This window comes from Chlorocebus sabaeus, chromosome 5 (assembly GCF_047675955.1).
Source record: "Chlorocebus sabaeus isolate Y175 chromosome 5, mChlSab1.0.hap1, whole genome shotgun sequence".
NCBI lineage: Eukaryota > Metazoa > Chordata > Mammalia > Primates > Cercopithecidae > Chlorocebus > Chlorocebus sabaeus.
In genome coordinates this window covers 22,677,581-22,698,986 of record NC_132908.1, presented here as the reverse complement: position 1 = coordinate 22,698,986, position 21,406 = coordinate 22,677,581, and the positions used below count along the sequence as shown (strand labels likewise).

The window sequence follows — 21,406 nt, the reverse complement described above, 5'->3', positions numbered from 1 at the left end:
TTTCCATTTCAAAAACAGGTACCTTTCATTTCCCCAAGTGAAAAGGCATATTTGACATATTTTCTAAATATACTATCCCACTTCACTGTTTTGTTCAGTGCCATTCCACCTTGCTTAGCTCACAGCAGGTACTCCATCATTTGTTGTATAACTAACCTCTCCCAAAGTTTTTAACTGCATTTTTCATCATGCTGATGACCAATACATTTACTTCCAACCTGATTTCCCAGGTGAACTTCAAATTACTAATTGCCTACTACTTGGCACTAGATCTAGTATGTCTAAACCAAACTCTTCTTGAGAAGTGCAGGTCCTTCTATAAGAGTTATTAGGAAGATAATTTATTCGGTACCTAGATATCAGACATTAATCTAGCTCCTTTAATAACATGCCATATAATTAAGTCCCCACAGCAACCTTATAGGGTTGGGTACTACTGTTTTACAGATTAGCAAAGAAGGTCAGATGTGTTATGTGGCTAAGCTCACACAGGTAATAAGGTGCTGGGAAATTAAGGAGTAAATATTAACTCAGGACAATGACTTAAATTTGTATCCTTTCCAATAACAATGTGCCTATGCTAGAAAACTCACATTTGTGTCCTCTTCCTCATTACCTATCACATCTTGTATGGTGCCAAAGCACAGCATGGTGGTTACGAGCACGGCTTTGGAGTCAGACATATCTTGATGTGAGTCCAGGATCTGCTACTTATTCACTGTGAATACCATAATATATTACAATGTACAGAGTAGCTCTTGGTATATAAAAGAGAGCACAGGTGTAGAAAGTGAGTACAACCTGGGACAGTTAGGAAAGACTGCTCAGGCACATGGAGCAATTAAGTAACCTGCCCAAAGTCACACACACTGGGATATGGGGGCACCAGGATGCAAGGCCACAGACTGATTCTAGACTTCCTTCTTTATCAGTATGCTATACTGCCTCTAGAATTGTATTTTTGTATGGGCACCTTGATTCCCCCCTCAACCCTAGCACCTAATTCTCTATCTGGCTTGTGGTAGAACTTTAAAATAGTTGGATAAATGAATGAATGGACAGACTAATAGACCATCAAAACTTTCCAGAACATGTTGAAACAAACTGGGCTTTGAGAAAACTTGTAATCACATACTAGATTTATTTTCTGCCTCACAATCACTACCAAGCTCAGAGAAGTCACTCTGAGGCAAATAACTGAATGCATTTCCTCTGTTTGAATATAATTTCCATGAGTGCCAGTCTTTTTATGGCATGTGGTAACTGAGTGAGCTTGGGCAAGTTATTTAATGTCTTGGTGTGTCAGCTGCTTCTACTGAAAGTGGAGGTTAAGAACTCTGTCCACAACGTTGTTGAACATTAAATTGTAATAATATGTACAACTGCTCAGCACATGGCCTGGGGGGAAGGGTGCTCAATTTTAGCTACAGTCTTACAGTCAACTTTAGCTATAAGCTCCTTATTAAAATGGGCAGAACCTGAAGGGAGAATAAGTAAAATAATCATTTTAAAGTAGGTAACTTACAGGAAATATTTTAAGATTCCCCATTCATAACTCCCTATAAGGAACTCTTATATTAAAATCCAGATACTGATGAATACCAATACATCACCAAAAAGCTACAAATTTATTAACTTGCTATACAGCTAATGATGATAAGGTGTGAGTCTCGTAAGAAATGCCTTCTCTCACCTGACTGGTTTTTGCTGTTCTGCACCTCTCCGTTATTTTGTGGCTGTTGATTTGTTAAAGCACTGCTTTCTGACTGGCTGTTTAACACTTTAACAGCAGATCCAAGGTTTGCTGCTATGACAGGAAAATGCTGACCCCTCTTTAGAAGCTGTTTGTGTTCCTGGTGGCGAAATCGTGGAGGTACTTCACGAGGATACCGAGGCAAGGCCTGTGGCTGCTGCTGTGGCTGCTGCTGCTGTGGCTGCTGCGGCTGTGGCTGCTGCTGCTGCTGCTGCTGCGGCTGCTGCGGCTGCTGCTGTGGCTGCTGATTGTTGGCTGTAGCTCGCTTGGCATTATTATTAGTGCTGGTTGCTGTGGAAGTGCCGTTATTAGAGTTGGCAGGCTGAGGCTGGCTTACACTGGGCTTTATCTGTTCTGGCACTAATCCCAACAAAAGAAAAGGGGTGGAAAACATTAGCCAGTAAAGTGTACCTCCAAAGTAAGCCATCTAAATTCAAAGGCACTAAGAAAAATAATCCTAAAAAAACCCAGAAGCTTTCCGTGAGCAGGGATATCCTCATTTACAGGCTCAAATTTTGTTAGGAGATATCACCGCCAAGAGTCAAATTTCACTTCTGCTAACTACCTATCCAATAAGGGCCCAAGGACTTTTGGCCAAGACAACAACTCATGTTCACTACCCCTTTTCCCACATTATACTCTGGTCAAAGACATCATCTGATCATTACAAAACCAGCGAACTTGCAATGACTCAAAGAACAAATGTGGCCAATTTTCAGTAGTCCTAAGAGAATCCTCTATTCCCTGGCAACTGTTCTTATTCTGCCTCATGGTTAATGTGTTTGGTCTCTATTTTTCATCTTTGGAAGACAACACAAGAACAACACAAGGTTAGAAAACAACCTGCTGGTTTTCTTACAAAAAGCCAAAGTTAACAATGTAAAAATGTAAAATCTGAATCGTATAAGACAAACTCAGAACGTGGAAGTAAAGACAAAGATAACGTATCTATGAGATGAATCAAAATGAGAGAAATAATCTGGATGCTTTATCTTAAATCTGAAAACAAATCAGAAACTGCAAATAGGGAAACTGTTGACTCATAAAAGAGTGTAAAGAAAGAAAACAGATGGAAATGCCTGAAGTCAGTGTAAGTAAACCCAGCTGGAGAAGTACAGAGATGCATGGTGTATGAGCTTTTGGTGCCAGGTTTCAACCCCAGCTCTGCCTTTACAAGCTTTGTGTCTTTGGGCAAGTTGTATAAACCTAACTGAGCCTGCTGTTTTCCTGGTAAAATGGAGATAGTACCTACACCTTGCAGAGCTATCCTAAGGTTAAATGTCTTCATATTTATAAAACACAGAACATAAGGCTATATAAACAGTGGCTATTCGTTAATGACTGACATAATACCACCTTATACTTTGGTAGCAGTTGAATGTTTCTATGAAATTTTTAAATGTATCCTCACAGATACCACTGTCAGATAAGTGAAGTGAAACACCCCCATGTTACTGGTGAGGACACTCAAAAAAAATCTCCATTCAAGCTCCCACCCTGGAATTAAAACAGCCCACCATTCACCATCTGAGTTACCTCTGTGTCTTTCTCCTCTATAAAGTAGGAACAGTCTTGGTCAAGTGCCCAGGGTGTTGTAACCACTCAGTAAACAGAAGTGAAGTTATTAATTGTGTCCAAAAGAAATCTTTATCAAATGCCTACAATAGATATGATGACGTCATTAAACCCTTGGTCACCTGAGTTTATAATGACCACCAACTTCCTCTTCCACATTCTCAGCTCTAGCCCCCCCTCCACCTAAGAAACTGGTCTCCCCATTATCTTCTTTCTCTGAACATCTGGTAAATTTACTCTATGTCATTTATACTTTTTAAACATAATATATGATCTTGGCCTTTTATTTTTTTTGTGTCACTTCAATTTTTCTAAAGTAATATGAACTGTAGTTCAGGAAGAATTACAGTGAAAAATTACAAACATTCCATCTACTGTTTATAATGTTTTCATTCTTGATGCTCACTGACAAGTCTCTTACTCATAATTGGGGCAAAGTGCTTTCTAGGCCTAATTATGGGTGAAAATTTTGTCTCCCAGACAACATAATGCTTCTAATATGTAACAATAACATATATTCCTTTGTGTGCCTCATGCAGTAACAAGCAGATACTGGCTATCAAAAACACTTCATGAGGACAATACGGCACTAGAATATTCTAAAGTACCTCTGAAACCTAAGGAAGATAAAGTACAGGCAGCCCTCCACATCCATGTGTGCCCCACCCACAGATTCAATCAACCATGGATCAAAAATACTAAGCAAACAAACCAAAAATAAAAATACAAACAAACACCAATGCAACTATTTACATAGCATTTACATTATATTTGGCATTGTAAGTAATCTAGAGATGATTCAAAGTATGTAGGAGAATGTGTGTAGGTTATATGCAAATACTACACCATTTTATATACGGGACTTGAACATCCATGGATTTTGGTATCTGTTGGGGGTCCTGGAACCAATGCGTCACAGATACCAAGGGACAACTGTACATGTAACATTATAAGGAACATAAAAATGTTTACTTAGCTTTTACATGCTTGGTACTGGACTCAGCGTGGCATTTGGCAATTGAACACCAACTTAAGGTGGTAGCTACCTGCTGCTGCAATACAGGTTTGTTGCCACTTCATTACTTTAAAAATCTAAATATTAAAAAATAACATTGTGACAATTTTATGCCCAAACAAGGTGTGTGAGAATGGAGCAGGAAGATGCTTTTTATCAAAGAACCAGAAGATAACCTATATACAAAAACTGTGAATGATCTATATGAAGGCATGTATAAGAACCCTAACACTAAATCAAAGGTGACCAGAAGTTCAGAAGCAACATCAATATTGGTCACCCAGCAACTTCACCTCTACCTCAAACTCAAGTAACTGCTGTATTTCTCATCAGTAAAGTACCACGTGGAAAACAAAGCTGAGATAGGTATTCATTTCTGGGGCCAGAAAACTTCATTAAAACTACTAAAGACATCAAGATAATGTAACTATTGATTATTAAATAAAGCTAATCTGAAGTACAATCTTAGATATAAAATAAGACACAGAAGTAATGAGTGAAGGATTAAAAAGTGAACATAGGTGGGGGTTGCTAAGTAACAAATACCAACACTGACTAATACTGGCTATGGTGTATGTGTAGTTAAAATGTTAATTATGTTCATAATCACCCAAACCATTGGAAGGGGGGGAAAAGGAAAATTAGAAAACTTCATCTATTCAGCAGACATGTAAAATGGAATTTAAAAAAATTTCAAAGTTCTGGTTAATGCAAACTAGGATGCTAAACAGAAGCCCCAAAATACCTGTGTCACAATAAATGTGAATGGGTTAAGTGCACTTGCTAAAAGATAAAGCTTCTTAAACTAAGTTAAGAAAGGAAAAACAAACTCAATAAACTTTGCAAAAAGCACTCTTAAACAAAACAACTCAGCAAGGTTTAAAAAAACAGTAGAGAGGAAGATACACAACCAAGAAAGGCTAAGAAAATTAAAATGAAAACAATACTGATATCAGACAAAATAAAATTCAAAGAGAAAAGCATTATAAAGGATAAGAGAAATTTCATATTCATAAGAAACAACTAAAAAGACATGATTAAGCACTTTTATATGCCAAGTCTCATAATATCAAAACATGTAAAGTAAATGGAGACAGAATAAACCAGAAAAAAGCAAAGCCATGTACCTTGAAAACAAGTAACATCTTTTTGACAAATACCCATGAAACAATCATAAGAAGTTAACATGCACATACATGCCATACAGCAGCAAAGAAAACATCAATAAATTGCAAAGGCTAGAAACAATACAGTGGATATTTCAGGATTACAATGTAATGTCACTAACATCATAAAACTAGCAAATAAAAATCTGCCTTAAATTTCAATTGCATAACACAAATTTTTCAGCTAAAAACAGAAAAGAAAAAGAAAAAAGTACATTTCAAGACGAAGAATAAACACGAAACTACAGGGTTACCAAGAAAATAATACTGAAAACACTGCATACAATACATTTTGAGATCCAGCTAAACCAGAGCTCAAAAAAAAATTCATAGCCTTATTTCCAACAAGAACATAATGCATCCAACTCAAGAAGGGGGAAGACACCCACACACACTAAAATAAACAGAAACAATTAGTAAACATAATAGAGAGATCAATGACTTTAAAAGTAAATCAATAAATCCAAGGCATGCTTCTATGAAAAATAGTTAACTTTATTAAAAAATGAAAATGGAAAAAAATAACCTTCTGAAATTAATATATTTCTTTATGTTCAAGTCTATAAATATGAAAAGCTGGAGGAGGGAGTAATTTAACATTGACCATAGAAGAGGCAGGAAATCTAAATAGATTAACTAGTTTACATAGAAGAAATAAGAGAAATTTATGAAAGTGTCTATCATGATCAGATAATTTCCCTGATTAATACTACCATACTTTTTTCTTTTTCACTAGTGTATACTTATTTTTGGAGACAAGAGTCTCGCTCTGTTGCCCAGGCTGGAATGCTGTGGTGCAATCTTGGCTTACTGCAACCTCCACCTCCCTGGTTCAAGTGATTCTCATGCCTCAGCCTGAGGAGTAGCTGGGATTACAGGTGTGTGCCACCACGCCCAGCTAATTTTTGTAGTTTTAGTAGAGATGGGGTTTTGCCATGTTGGCCAGGCTGGTCTCGAACTCCCGATCTCAGGTGATCCTCCTGCCTCAGCCTCCCAAAGTGCTGGGAGACACTGCACCCAGCCTTTAATAGTTTTTTTTTTTTAAAGACAGGGTTTTGCACCTGTTGCCCAGGCTGCAGTGCAATGGTGTGATCTTGGCTCACTGCAACCTCTGACTCCAGAGTCTTGCAACAGTAAGACCCTCTTTCAAGAAAAGAAAAAAGAAAAAGAAACATGTATCTCTAAACCTAATGGCATTTAAATTACTGCAGAGCACAGTAAAAGATGGAACACCAACATAACACTGTTACCAATAAGTCAGGCTAAATTTTGGTCATCCCAAACAACGTGAATAAAAACAAGAGATATAAATAGCACTGGGAGTGAAAAAGACACAAATTCAAATGTGGAGATTATCAAAAGACAAGAAAATACTATGCACAATCTATCCCAGTAAAACAAAATCCAACTAAATTGAACTATGTTGTACAACAGGGGTTGGCAAGTTCTTTCTGTAAAGATGAGACAGTAAATATTTTGGCCTTTGCAGACCATAGAGTCTGTGACAACCACTCAACTCTGCCACTGTAGCACCAGAGCAGCCACAGACAACAGGTAAACGCAAACAAATGGATGTGACTATATTCCATAACACTGCATATGCAAAACCAGGCAATGGGCCAGATTTCACCTGCAGACTGTAGTTTTCCAAACCCTGCTTTATCAAATGTAATTTACCAAAATAGGCTCACAGAAGAATAGAAGGTCCTACAGTGTAACAGCAGAAACTCTGAAAGGGTCTCCCAAGATTTATCCCTCCAAAACACACCAGGCATACAAAAATACAAAAGCCAGGCACAGCAGCACACGCCTGTAGTACTGAGGCAGGAGGATTGCTTGAGCCAAAAAGTTCAAGTCAGGCATGGGCAACATGGTAAGGCCACAACTCCTGAATGAACGAATGAATAACATAACATAACATAACGTAACATAACATAACATAACATAACATAACACAACACAACACAACATAAAATGCACCAGGCTCAGATAACAGGGGGTGTGTGTGGATGGGTGTGTATCCCCAAGAAACATGTAATATTAATCTTACCTAAACTGTCCCAGGACAAGAAGTATAGGTTCAAAAGACTGGATGGAATCAAATCTCAGCTCTGCAACTTACTAGTTATATGACCATGGGCAAGGCACTTAACCACACTGCCTCCACTGACTCACATATCAAATGTTTTGGTCTCAAGGTCCTTTATACTCTGAAACACTGAGAACTCCAAAAGGTTTCGTTTGTGGGTGTTGTATATACATTTACCATAATAAAAGTTTAAACAAATATTTTAAGTGAGTTAAAAATAAATTTATTACATATGAACATAGATACATTTTAAAAAAATTATTGTATTTTCCAAAACAAAATTAGTGAGAAGCGTGGCACTGTTTTACATTTCTGTAAGTCTCTTTAACATCTGGCTTAACAGAAGGCAGGTGGATTATCACATAAGCACCTGTATCCAATTTGTTGTGATATCCCATACTGCATCACCTCTGGAAAACTCCACTATATACTCATAATAAAAGTGAAACAGACAAATAAAGTCTTCCTGTTATTATGAAAATTGATTTGACCTCATAGATCTCATGAAAGAGTTTCGAGGAGCCTCCTAGGGATCCTGTCCTCAGGTAAACTTTGAGAACCACTGCTACAGGATATGCACACACGGGATGCAACTGAATTTATGGTTCTGGAGTTCAGAAAGTTTGGATTAAAAATATGGATTTAAGATTCAACATACAGGTGAGAAAACAGTTGTAGGAGAAGAAATGACAAAACCTCAAGAATGGGTTTAAGCAGCAGACAGAAGGAGCAAAGTAAAGGCAAGAACAAGTTATAACTGTCAGTGACGGGAGAGAAACCGTTCATTTTAGGTAATGGCTTAACTATCTATGCAGTTACTCAAGCAGGAATTTCTTCCTCAATTTTTCCCTACCCCGCTGTACCTAGTCAGTCAACAGGCCCAACAGATTACCTCCTTGATAAAATTCAAATGCATCCTGTGTCTCCAATGCCACTCCTGTGATTTAGGCCCTCAACAATTTACTCTTTCAAAAACCTCGTAATGGGACTGCCAGCCTGACTCAAGTCTTGATGCCTGCCCCAACCACTTTCACGTCTCCCCAAATCTATCATCTATCTGCCCCAAATTATCTGTACCATAAAACCACTTTTGGAACTCCTTTCTGAACTCCTTGGCATGGCCCCTCTCTACCTTTTTCCAGATTCATATCCTGCTATGTCCACATTCATTGCATTCTCTTCTACCACATCAAATACCTGCAATTCCCCAAAAGGTATCACGCTCTTTCATGCTATTTCTTTTGCCCAAAATGCCTTGATACCTTTCTTGCAAATATTTTTGTCCATTTTGCCTAGGAAACAACTAATCTCCCCCACCCCCAGACTGGGCGTATCTTAGAAGCATGTTATGTTATGACAACCAGATTGCCCTCCTCTATTCTGATGAAACTCTTACATATCCCTTACAATGCAGTCAATGTGCTCTGTAAGTGCTGGTTTCTTATTTCTCCTTCACTTTATCACTAGCATTTCCTGAACCAAGCAAAGCAAATGCTGGTTGAATAAATAATCCAGGAATTGCCAGGCATACACAAAGTGACTGGATCTATACAAAGTAAGATAGAACAGTACTGAGGATTAAACACTGTGGAATATCAACATTCAAGAGGTGGAATAATGAAGAACCAGTAAACAAAAGAAAGAATGATCAAGAGAAGGAGTAAGAATGATGGTCACTGGTTAGTATGCTTCTGAATGCATCAATAGTTTTAAATAAATCTCTGCTCTAAAAAACACCTGCAGCCAGCATGTAGAGAGCAGGACAGGTCCAGCCATTGAGATCATTAATGTGAGAAGGTTCTCTAATTAGCCGTGAGATTGCACTGGTCCATAATATCAGAAAAAGATTTTAATGGAAAGGAATTTCATTTTGCTAGGATAAAACATATTTATCTAGTAAAGAGTTCTATTTTTTTTTTTTTTTTTTTTTTTGGTCATACTGTGACGCCACCCATCTATTTCACAGTTTTAAAGAAATGGGAAAAAATTTTAACTGGTCCAAAAATGAACAAGTTTAACTTTTAAGAATGGAAAAATTATCTATTCAAAGAATTCACCCTACATTTTCCAAGTTTGTGTTCCAAATCAGGACCCCCCACTTTGTGAAACAATGAAATCAACCAACAAGACAAAGAAATTAATTTTTGCTATGCTTTGCTATTCTACAAGCTTTCTTGATATTTCTTATATAAAAACATATCATTCTGTAAGTCTAAAACTTTTTAAAAACAGCTTCTTAATTGAAAAAAATAGATAGCAATTGTCTCATATTCACATGAAAACCTAAGAATAGACAATATAACCAAAGTTCTAAATATACCAAGTTCTAAGTTTGTAATACCATTTTAATTGCTTCTTTAAATGTCTAAAATACTTTGTCACCTTAATACATTGATTTCAGAAAATATTTAATGAACTTCACTTTGACTATCTACAAGTTTAACAGAAAGAATTTAAATGTGGACCAGCCAACAATCATCTTTGAATACTACCAACCCCCAAAACATCAATTTCCATGCCTTAATACCTGAAGCCCTTACATTACTCCTATCCATCAAAGTCTACTATTTAACTTTGTATAATAGTTTTCATATTGGCTACATTGTAAATCTTCTAAAATACTGGCAGAAATACAGTACACAAAATGCTGCTTTAACACTTGATGTCACTTTAACAGACTGGAGTGCTAAGTTGACCTCTAGAAAATATAACTTAGTGAATACCTACAAAATATAAAGTGCTTTTTAATACTTCTCTTGGCAAACTTTAACTTTACCTAGAATTACTATTTCTAAATGTGTCGTTATATAGGAAAACAAAAAACCATCAGCTTAAGCTCCTAGAAGACAAGATGGAGTGTACCAACAAAAGCTCTTCGGTTAGAAAATGTTATTCTCAAATAAGAGCAAAAACATAGGATTTTCCTAAGTATCTTTCACTGTAATTAAGAATTTTTTTTTTTTTTTTTGAGACAGAGTCTCGCTCTGTCGCCCCAGGCTGGAGTGCAGTGGGGCGATCTCAGCTCACTGCCAGCTGCGCATCCCAGGTTCACACCATTATCGTGTGTCAGCCTCCCGAGTAGCTGGGACTACAGGTGCCTGCCACCATGCGGCTAATTTTTTGTGTTTTTAGTAGAGACGGGGTTTCACCGTGTTAGCCAGGGTGGTCTGGATCTCCTGATCTTGTGATCCGCCCACCTTGGCCTCCCAAAGTGCTGGGATTATAGGCCTGAGCCACCGCGCCCGGCTAAGAAAATTTTTTTTACCTTCTCAAATGAGATTAGGCATTACCACCAAGACAAAGGTGTACTCAAACAATTCACTAACAAATCAAGGAGGGTTTTTAAAAATCACAAGACAAACTTTCTACCGCTCAGTCAGGTTAACTCTGAATGCCTGATGCTTAAAAAATCCTTAAAGTACCAACTGTTCAAATATTTTTAAAAGTGTCATCTACAGATTTTTTTAACAAGAATTCTTTAAAATCTTACAGGCAAGTATTTTACATTCTTAGGAGCCAGAAAATAAAAGCCTTATAGATAGAAGTTAATATATAACCTAGGACATTTAAAATTTAACTATTTATCAGGCAACATCACTTATTTTTCTTCCCTATTGTTAATTTCTAATATCTAATTGTATTCTCTTTAATCTTAAACTCTGAAATCAATGATTCTAGCTGTTCCACTAAAATACTAAGGTAGCTTTCAATAATTTTTCACATGAAAGAATCTGCCTAATCCTCAGAGGGAGAGCAAACAAGTTTGGGTGCCATCACTTCTTCCAGCTTTCCTGAACAGCAGCAGCATTATCACACTGCGACAGATTTTCAAAAGTCACAAACCTGATGAAACTTCAAAGTAGATTAGAAAATTCCTACATCAAGAAAATTCCAAAGAAAGGTGTTTCCAACTTCTGTTGCTTTCCCACTCTGCAGCTTTCAGGAGAAAATGGAGGAAAAGCATAGTGTCATTTTACTGCTCTGAAAGTACTGCTTGCCAGCTTCTTCCAACCTGTATTTGAGGCCCAATAACTTGAATTCTATCTCATTATATTTTAAGGAATTGCAAGGGACAGAGAAGTAGCTGAACAATGCAAAGTGCAGTTCTATTCAATAAAAATGAGTTCATAAATCAAACTTATTTAAAACATGGCCAAACACTGTACTACTATAAAAAATCTTCTTGCTCATTAATAAGCATACTGGATGATTTATAACATACTTCCTCTGTATAATATACATCCCCTGACCAGTACTAACTTCGGTCGGTTGTGGAATGCTGAGAGGCACAGAGGGGAATTCTAGTTTTTAAGGTGATACATGTAACATGTAATGTTAGAATTTCTGTTGCAGTACATGGCTGCAGCTTTTTTTTTTTTTTGAGACGGAGTCTCGCTCTGTCGCCCAGGCTGGAGTGCAGTGGCCAGATCTCAGCTCACTGCAAGCTCCGCCTCCCGGGTTTACGCCATTCTCCTGCCTCAGCCTCCGGAGTAGCTGGGACTACAGGCGCCTGCCACCTCGCCCGGCTAGTTTTTTTTGTATTTTTAGTAGAGACGGGGTTTCACCGTGTTAGCCAGGATGGTCTCGATCTCCTGACCTCGTGATCCGCCCGTCTCGGCCTCCCACAGTGCTGGGATTACAGGCTTGAGCCACCGCGCCCGGCCAGCTGCAGCTTTAAGTGCTAGTAGTTGATCTGGAAATACTAAATGTTTGCCAATCCATTAACTTTTGCCAATTCTTAGCAAGTCATTTGAATTAAATGGCTAAAAACTAAGGTTTAAAAACTGATATCAAATATAACTGTATTTATATTTTACACAAACAAGTCTTAATATTTCTGTTGAAAAGTTCCTAAGAAAAAAATGCCAAACTGCAAGATATCTTAATCAGTTAAAAATTAGATACCAAATTTAAAACAAATATTAAATTGAAATGACTTAGTTTTAATTCACTTCAGAAATGCTAGAAAATCAGGAAGTATATATTTTCCTGAGCCTCAGGGAAGCACCTAGCTCTGCTTCCTCAAGGGACTCTATCTTTTTTTTTTTGAGACGGAGTCCTGTTGAGTCAACCAGACTGTAGTGGAATGGCGCGTTGCAGTCTCTGCCTCCTGGGTTCAAGCGATTCTCGAGCCTCAGACCTCCTGAGTAGCTAGGACTACAGCCGCAAGCCACCAAGCCCAGCTAATTTTTTTTATTTTTAGTAGAGATGGGGTTTCACCATGTTGGCCAGGCTGGTCTCCAACTCCTGACCTCAAGGGATCCACCCACCTCTGCCTCCCAAAGTGTTGGGATCACAGGCGGCCAGCGGGACTCTATCTTCTACCCAAATACTAACCACCTTAAATTACCAACACAAAGAGAAACTCAGCTGATTTGTCTTGATACACTCCTCCAGGTCAAGATCATTGAATAACATATTTCCCAGAGCTTTTTCACTAATGAAATTCCAGATGAAATGGCCCAACTACAAAAATTCTGCTCTTCAACAAAATGAGCAAGTTACGTCTGCTGTAAAGCACTGAGATGGAGGATACCCACAATATTCACAATGTGCTATTTTCAAAATCTTTGGTTTACGGAGTCATTGAGTCTTGCCCAAATATGTAATTCAGAAAACTGTGATGATCAAAGGTCTCTTTCCCAGGTTGAGGCACACTTTTTTCTTTTTCTTTTTTTTTTTTTTTTTGGGACGGACGAAGTCTTGCTCTGTTGCCCAGGCTGGAGTACAGTGCCACAATCTTGGCTCACTGCAAGCTCTGCCTCCTGGTTCACGCCATTCTCCCGCTTCAGCCTCCTGAGTAGCTGGGACTACAGGTGCCCACCACCATGACTGAATAATTTTGTTTTTTGTATTTTTAGTAGAGATGGGGTTTCACCGTGTTAGCCAGGATGGTCTCAATCTCCTGACCTCATGATCTGCCTGCCTGGACCTCCCAAAGTGTTGGGATTACAGGCGTGAGCCACCATGCCTGGCCCAGGCACACCTTTTAAAAGAAAAAAATTCAGACTGCCTATTAATCTCTCCTCCATAACATAAAAGTACAGAATGGCCCTCTTCAAATTTGCTTATTTGAACTGTTTAGAAGCAAAAGATTCTTCAGTCTTACACTTACTAATCAGAATCCATATATTTAAAAACAAGTATCACATGGGGTTCCCATGTCTGAGTAAGTCTGGAAAACGGTTCTCGAAGACACTGTAGCAACCTCTAGAGAGCTTCAGCTTCCATTTGTGACTCAAAATTTAAAAATAAGAAAAAACATAAACATAATACCTGAACATTCAAGTAGAAGTTAGTTCCCACTGAGTTTTTAATTCCCTAAAGTTATATAATAAAGGAGCTGTCATTAAATCACTGAAGATATTAATTAGTTAAGAAATACAGAATGGTTAGTTGATTTTTTTAAATTAGGAAAAACGTCCCAAATATACAGTATAAAAATAAAGTTCAGCTAAATTAAACAATACTGGCCAGGTGCGGTGGCTCACACCTGTAATCCCAGCACTTTGGGAGGTCCAGGAGGGTGGATCACGAGGTCAGGAGATCAAGACCATCCTGGCTAACACGGTGAAACCCCATCTCTACTAAAAATACAAAAAAAATTAGCCAGGAACAGTGGTGGGCGTCTGTAGTCCCAGCTAATCGGAAGGCTGAGGCAGGAGAATGGCATGAACTCCGGAGGCGGAGCTTACAGTGAGCAGAGATCACGCCACTGCACTCCAGCCTGGGCAAAAGAGCGAGACTCCATCTCAAAACAAAACAAAACAAAACAAAAATACTATAAAATGCTACAGATTTTAAAAGCTTTTACAAAACATGGGCAAACTATTTTCTAAATCTGGAAAAATGGCATGTTTTCTCAGCGTAGAAATTAGTCAAGAACTCTAAAAATAAAAAGTACGTTTGATAAAATAGAGAAAACACTGATGTGTATTTTTTCAAGTGTGTATATTCCAATTTAAAAGGCAAACTGGAAAATACTTGCCCTTTAGAACAAATTAAAGGGATCCATTCTGTTTCTTCCCAACCCTCCTCACCTCGACTTTCCCTAATCTAACGAAAGATATGTTTTAGTTTAAGGATACTAAACCTAATGCAGAGAAGCATTCAACACACTAGCGTTTAGGACTGAAGTCTAAGCTAACAGTATAAATGTGATTTAATTGTGCTTTCCTCCTTCTGAACATGTATTTGCATCTTCAGCGTATGTATTCCTGATAGGGTGCCTGGGATTAGGCAAAATTTAGATATTCTTGCCTCGTACCTCATCCTCAGAATGACTTCATATATACAATATGGTCCATAATGTGGGAAATATTTGCATCAAATACATCTGATGAAATGCTAATGAACTTATTATAGAAAGAGCTCACGTAAATTGTTAACAAAAACGCTAGGCCAAAGAACTAAACAGGCAAATAATAAGGATGGGCAATTCATAAAAAGAAAAAAGCGTGGCTAGGCACGGTGGCTCACACCTGTAATCCCAGCACTTTGGGAGGCTGAGGCAGTTGGATCACTTGAGGTCAGGAGTTCGAGACCAGCCTGGTCAACATACTGAAATCCCATCTCTACTAAAAGTACAAAAATTAGCTGGGCATGGTGGTAGGCACTTGTAATCCCAGCTACTCAGGAGACTGAGGCAAGAGAATCACTTGAACCTGGGAGGTGGAAGTTGCAATGAGTTGAGGTCGCGCCATTGCACTCCAGCCTGGGTGACAGAGTGAGACTACATCTCAAAAAAAACAAAAAAAGAAAAAGAAAAAAAGAAAAAAGTACAAGTGATTATGCATGGTAAACAAATACATACACGTCAAAGAAAACACACCAATTTTGGCCTGCCAAATTTATGAAGCTGATAGATCCCATCCTTATGTTTTAAGACATATTCCTTGCACTGCACTGTGATTCACCTTTGTTGGGCTGGGTTCTACTTTAATGAGAAGAAAAAGCAAATCACTTCTGGGTGTGGAGGAACCCTGAATTAACTGGAGAAACTGCTAGCATGTCATTTCAAGCGGCTGAAAGGTTGCTACGATATTGCAAAACCACAGTGGTGGATATTAAAATTTACCAAGTATCAGCTAGGTGCCAGGCAATGTATCTGTTATCTCTTAATTTTCATCATGATTCTATAAATTTGAAATATTCTTCCCATTTTACAGATGAGGAAAATACAGTTCAGAAAGCTATTCATGCTCAAACGTCTAGTAAATGGCAGAGGTGAAATTTAAAACCCAATCTGACCCCCAAACAAGTGTTCCTTCTAGTATATATTATTTTCATCTTAATTATAAGGGCAAAAACAAACTCTCTAAAAATAAAGGGCTAACTACAGATTAACCACTTTAAAAATTATTTCACAGCCATTCAACTAATTTTTTTTCATATCTACTTCCTGTTTCCTTTGTACTGCAGATTAGTCTCATCACACATGTGAAGGTATAAAATCTTTCTTTTCTACCAAATTTAATAGTTTATTAGTATTTAAAAGCAACAAATCTACATTTGTTAGAAATAATCCTTGCCTAAAGCCAAAAGGGATCTCCTTAGCATTCTTCATAGCTCCCTGAGTACCTAAGTCTAGACTTACATGTATAAATCTATGGAAATCATTTTCCTTTCACAATAGTAGGAAAGAAAAAATGGTGACTTTGTTACATGATCTACCTAAAAATAATCATTTTATGAACTATTTCCCATGAAAGTAGAAGGCCATTTTTTTTCATCCTGCTAGTGCAGAGCTACAAATCTTATTTGTTACATAGCTTAAAGGCATCTTCCACAGGAAGAAAAACACCTGCCATTAGTAAATTTTTAATTGGTATGAACCTATGCTTCTATTTTAAAGAGGTTAGTGTACATGTGCCTTCTAAATATCTCATAAAAAACTACTGTAGCACATTTAGAATCCTGGTATTATTACTTAATACCACCCAACACCACAAAAATCATTTCTACTACGTAGACTGTGGAGAACAACAGTGAACTAAGCCCCAATCCTAACAGCAGAACCACCCAACCTGTGTGATGCAGGCTATGGGGAAATGGGTGACTAGACTCGACTCTCTGGGATTGCCATCTTCAGTTGTGAGTGGCCTCTTCTGTTTATCCTAATGGCCTCACAAGTATCATCTTCTCTGTGTATCATTAGGTTATGTGCTTGAAGTTACAAACTACTTGAGCCTCAGTTTTCTCCTCTGAGAATCTAGGCAGTACAGTAACCCCAATGAAGCCATCAAAGTTCCTGAAATTCATTATAATAGAAGGCCTTATGATTGGGAAACTTAAAGTCTTATGGATTCCCACAAAAAATTAAAACTCAAACTACCATATGACTCAACAATTCCTCTTCTAGGTATACAGTAGTCCCCCCTCCTTTTCCAAGATTTCACTTTCCAAAGTCTTACTTACTCCATGGTCAGCCACAGTACAAAAATAGGTGAGAACAGTACAATAAGGTATTTTTGAGAGAGGGACCAAAATCTGATAACTATTACAATATATCGTTATAATTGTTCTATTATTTTATTATTAGTTGTTGTTAATCTCTTAATATACCTAATTTATAAATTAAACTTTATCATAGGCATGTTGTATAGGAAAAAGCATATTATTAATAGTATATATGAGGTTCAGCACTATCTGAGGTTTCAAGTATCCACTGGAGTCTTGGAACGGATTCTCTATGGATACAGGGGGATTGCTATATACCCAAAGGAAATGAAATCAGCACCATGTAGAAATATCTGTACTCCCATGTTCATGCCAGCATTATTCACAATGGCCAAGATATGGAAACAACCTATGGATGAATAAAGATGAATAAAGAAATTGTGGGCCAGGCGCAGTAGCTCAAGTCTGTAATCCCAGCACTTTGGGAGGCTGAGGTGGGTGGATCATTTGAGGTCTGGAGTTCGAGACCAGCCTGGCCAACACGGTGAAACTAGTTTGTGTCTGTACTAAAAATACAAAAATTAGGTGTGGTGGTACATGCCTGTAATCCCAGCTACCCAGGAGGCTGAGGCACAAGAATCATTTGAACCTGGGAAGTGGAGGTTGTAGTGAGCGGAGATCATGCCACTGCACTCCAGCCTGGGCGACAGAGCAATACTCTGTCTCAAAAAAAAAAAAAAAAAAAAAGAAGAAGAAATTGTGGCAAATATACACAAAGGAATATTATTCAGCCTTTAAATAGGAGAGTCTGCCATTTGCCACAACATGGATGAACCTGGAAGACATTATGCTGAGTGATGTAAGCCAGACACAGAAATAAAAATACTGCCAAGATCTCACTTACAAGTGGAATCTTAAAAAAAAAAAAAAGTCAAATACACAGAAAGAGAGAGTAGAATAGTGGTTAGGGAGGGCAGATATAGGTCAAAGGGTACAAAGTTGCAGTTATGTGGGTAAGTCTAAGTATCTGATGTATAGTTAATAATATTGTATTGTATATTGGAAATTCGCTGACAGTAGATTTTAGGCACTTCTACCAAAAAAACAGGGTAACTGTGAGGTGATGAGTATATTAATTTGCTTGACTGTAGTATTCATTGCACATGCATATGCATACCAAAACATTATGTTGCACACCTTAAATATATATAATAAGATCTTATGGAGAAAATGGAGTGATAAGTTCAGATCACAGGTAAATGATAAAGGCCTTTAATCATATATTTACTTTTACCAAAATAAAGATGAGAATGGAAGTGCAGTGGGAACAGGAACTTGGGGGTTGTTTTGTTCATGCTTATTATCAGTGACCATAACATTGCATAAAACAGGGTTGGCAAACAGTTAAGTATTTCATGAATTATGAATGAAGGAAACAATGTCACTTTATGAAACCTGAGTTTAGAATAATGGATTATTACATAAGTATTTTTTGTTTCCTTTGTTTCTCAAGATGACCTCATGAGATAGTGAAACATGGATGATACTGGCAGTGATGACTGAAAGAAAAAGTAAAGAGGTGCTCTGTTTATTAATGAGAAGGGGACAAACTGAACACTTCTTTCATCAACACAAACTTAGCCATCTCAGTCACATTCCAGAAGCTAAACTGTGTGCTATGACTTTAACAAATGTATTGGTCAAGAGGCACACTGGAAAGGGATTTCACTGTTTTCCAAGTCCCTCAGAAAGGGTCCTCCACCCTTTGAAGAATGATGAAATGAAGGGTTCTTTTTTAGCAAAACTGTCATTACATCTCCCTTACAGTTGTAGCAAAAAAACACTTCAAACATAATTTAGTACTCTGGTTTTGCTCCACAGAAGGATCAGTGTTTACTGCATAGAGATCAAAGCATGCAGGAGGTTTCAGAATCAGCTGCTTGCTTGGCTCTCAAAACTCTTGTTCATTTTCATCAACAACCAAAGATGTAACAAACAATTTAAGAGCCAATGCCTCACCCATCACAAAGCTGTCAAATTCCCCCTAATTCACAAAATTATACTGGTGCTACAATTTTTTTAAAAAAAATTCTATATGCTTAATCAATAGAGAAATACTATAAAATCTGTTCCAAGATCTTTCTGGATTCCTTTTAAAAGATGAGTTGTTTTAGTTCCCTCAGTGACTATTGTTGCAGCATGAGCAATAGTGTGTCCTTCACATCTTGTCTTCCATGTAACTGTAGCCGCTGTTTTTAAAGAAACAGAAGCGGCAGAGCCCAGTCAAGTTCGTAGTCAAATTCTGGCTCAGGCACTTGTTAGCTGCATAACCTGAGCAAGTTAGTTAACTTTTCCTAGCCTCAATTTCACCTGTAAGTGGTGCTAATATCTACTTTCAAAGGGCTGCTGAGAGGATTAAACGTAAACTTACCTTGTGCTAGTATACACTGAAGGCCTACTCCCATATCAATTTTTAAATATAGACTACATGAGTCCCAGAGTACCCAACCTGCTGCCATGGACCCTGCCCTGGATCCCACAGATTCCCAAAATTCAGTAACTAAAGTAACTCTTAGCACATTAAGAAGCTTTTAGGACCTTGTTCTGAATTGCTGATACCCATTCATTATTAGTGGTTAAATATTTAGAATATTTTCCTTGATTAAATGAAATAAAGCACAGTGCCTGGCACATAGAAAGGGCTCTAAGTCAGCTCTCTAATGTCTACAATATGATTTGACATGCAGCTGATTTATTTTTATCATCCAGATGTAATAACAGTGTTTGATAGAAAAACAAATATTAAGGCTAGAACTGATAAAAATAACTGTGCCAACTGTGGCAGGAAAAAAAATGCGTAAATGTTGATTCAATTTCATGAGTTTTTAATTAACCCAGAAAGAGAACGGCAGTAATAAACTAAACTTCACTATTTATCACCCAAAAAATAAAATCTTAATCCTTTTTTCTCCATTGCTGTTTCCCACCAGGATCTCCCCGGGCTTCCCACAACTCCCTTAGGAGCTCAGGGGTTTGTTATTCTTTGGAAGATACCTTGCTCATGAAATCACTCAAAAAAAGCACTGGCACTGATATGAAGGAGACAGGGAGCGGAAGAGACAGAGGAAAAAGAGAGGAGAGAGAAAGAAAATTAGCTGTCAAAAATCAACAGTGCTTACTTACTCTTTTGAAAGGAATGTATAATCAACATGCTTCCCAAGAAAGCCAGTGTCAGCCAGCTGTGGTGGCTCATGCCTATACTCCCAAGTACTCAGGAGCCTGAGGCAGGAAGATCATGTGAGTCCAAGAGTTTGAGACCAGCCTGGGTAACACAGCATCATCACATTTAAAAAAAGAAAAAAAAAAAAAAAAAAAATAGCCTGCTCCTGTAATCCCAGCTACTCAGGAGGCAGAAGGATTGCTTGAGCCCAGAAGTTCAGGGCCGCAGTGAGCTATGATTGTGCACTACACTCCAGAGCGAGACCTTGTCTCCTTAAAAAAGAAAAAGTCAATGTCAGAGTTGAAAAACTTTTTAAAAAATTTTCTTATTCTCAACCAAGTTCCCAAGGACACTCTGAAGAGGGACATTAGCTCTTTCCTTGCCTTTACATTATATATACCACAGGGCATCTTAAAATGTATCCATCTATCCCTATACCTCACCAGAAGTTTTTTAGCACTTCACTCTCCTGGTGTTTCAAGGACATACTCGTAAGATACATATTTTAAAAGATTTTTTGAATATTCAAATATTTATGTTCTTCACAGTTTTTCAAAGTTGAAGTCACAAGAATAAAACTTTCAAGAATGTCATTATGTTGCCCATTATACTTCAGAGCTATGTTGCCCTGTAAGATTAAAAATTTAGTTCCTCAGTCACATTAGCCTCATTTCAAGTACTTGACGGCCACATATGGCTAAACTTGGTCTTTACACAGACTCTACAATACAGAAAGAGAAAAAATCATATTGACAGTACAAACTGCAAGAGAAGCAGCAATTCTGGAATAGGCAGACTCTTCTGATTTTTAAATGTTGGCAGTCATTTTAAAATGTACAGGATTATAATAAAAACAGTGCAGAAACCAGAGACTGGGGAGACCTGACAACTAAATGCAAGGTAGCATTATGCATCGGATCCTAGAATGGAAAGTCATTAATGGAAAAACTGGTGAGGTTAGCATCACTGTTGGTTTTTCAGTTTTGACAAATGTACCATGCTAATGTAAGATGTTAATAATGGAGGAAGCTGAATGAAGTGTGTATGAGAAGTCTCTGTACTATCTTTCCAACATTTCTGTAAATCTAAAATTATTTCAAAATACAGTTTAGTAAACACCACCACCACCAAGTGGGCCACATTTGCCCCTCAAGTCTCCAGTTTGTAATCTCTAACCACTGTGTGAACC

General features: G+C 37.8%; 1 protein-coding gene across 10 annotated transcripts in view; it reads right to left on the bottom strand.

Annotated features, from left to right (window-relative positions):
* TNRC6A (trinucleotide repeat containing adaptor 6A) overlaps nucleotides 1–21,406 on the bottom strand; it is a 213,948-nt gene that overhangs the window by 48,508 nt on the left and 144,034 nt on the right. For 9 of the 10 annotated variants that reach the window (XM_037989740.2, XM_037989737.2, XM_073015245.1 and 6 more), the window contains one exon: nucleotides 1,694–2,113. The exons of the other annotated variant lie outside the window; for it this stretch is intronic. In XM_037989740.2, coding sequence (XP_037845668.2) covers nucleotides 1,694–2,113 — 420 coding nt within the window. The remainder of the gene's footprint in view (nucleotides 1–1,693; nucleotides 2,114–21,406) is intronic. 10 annotated transcript variants of the gene reach the window in all.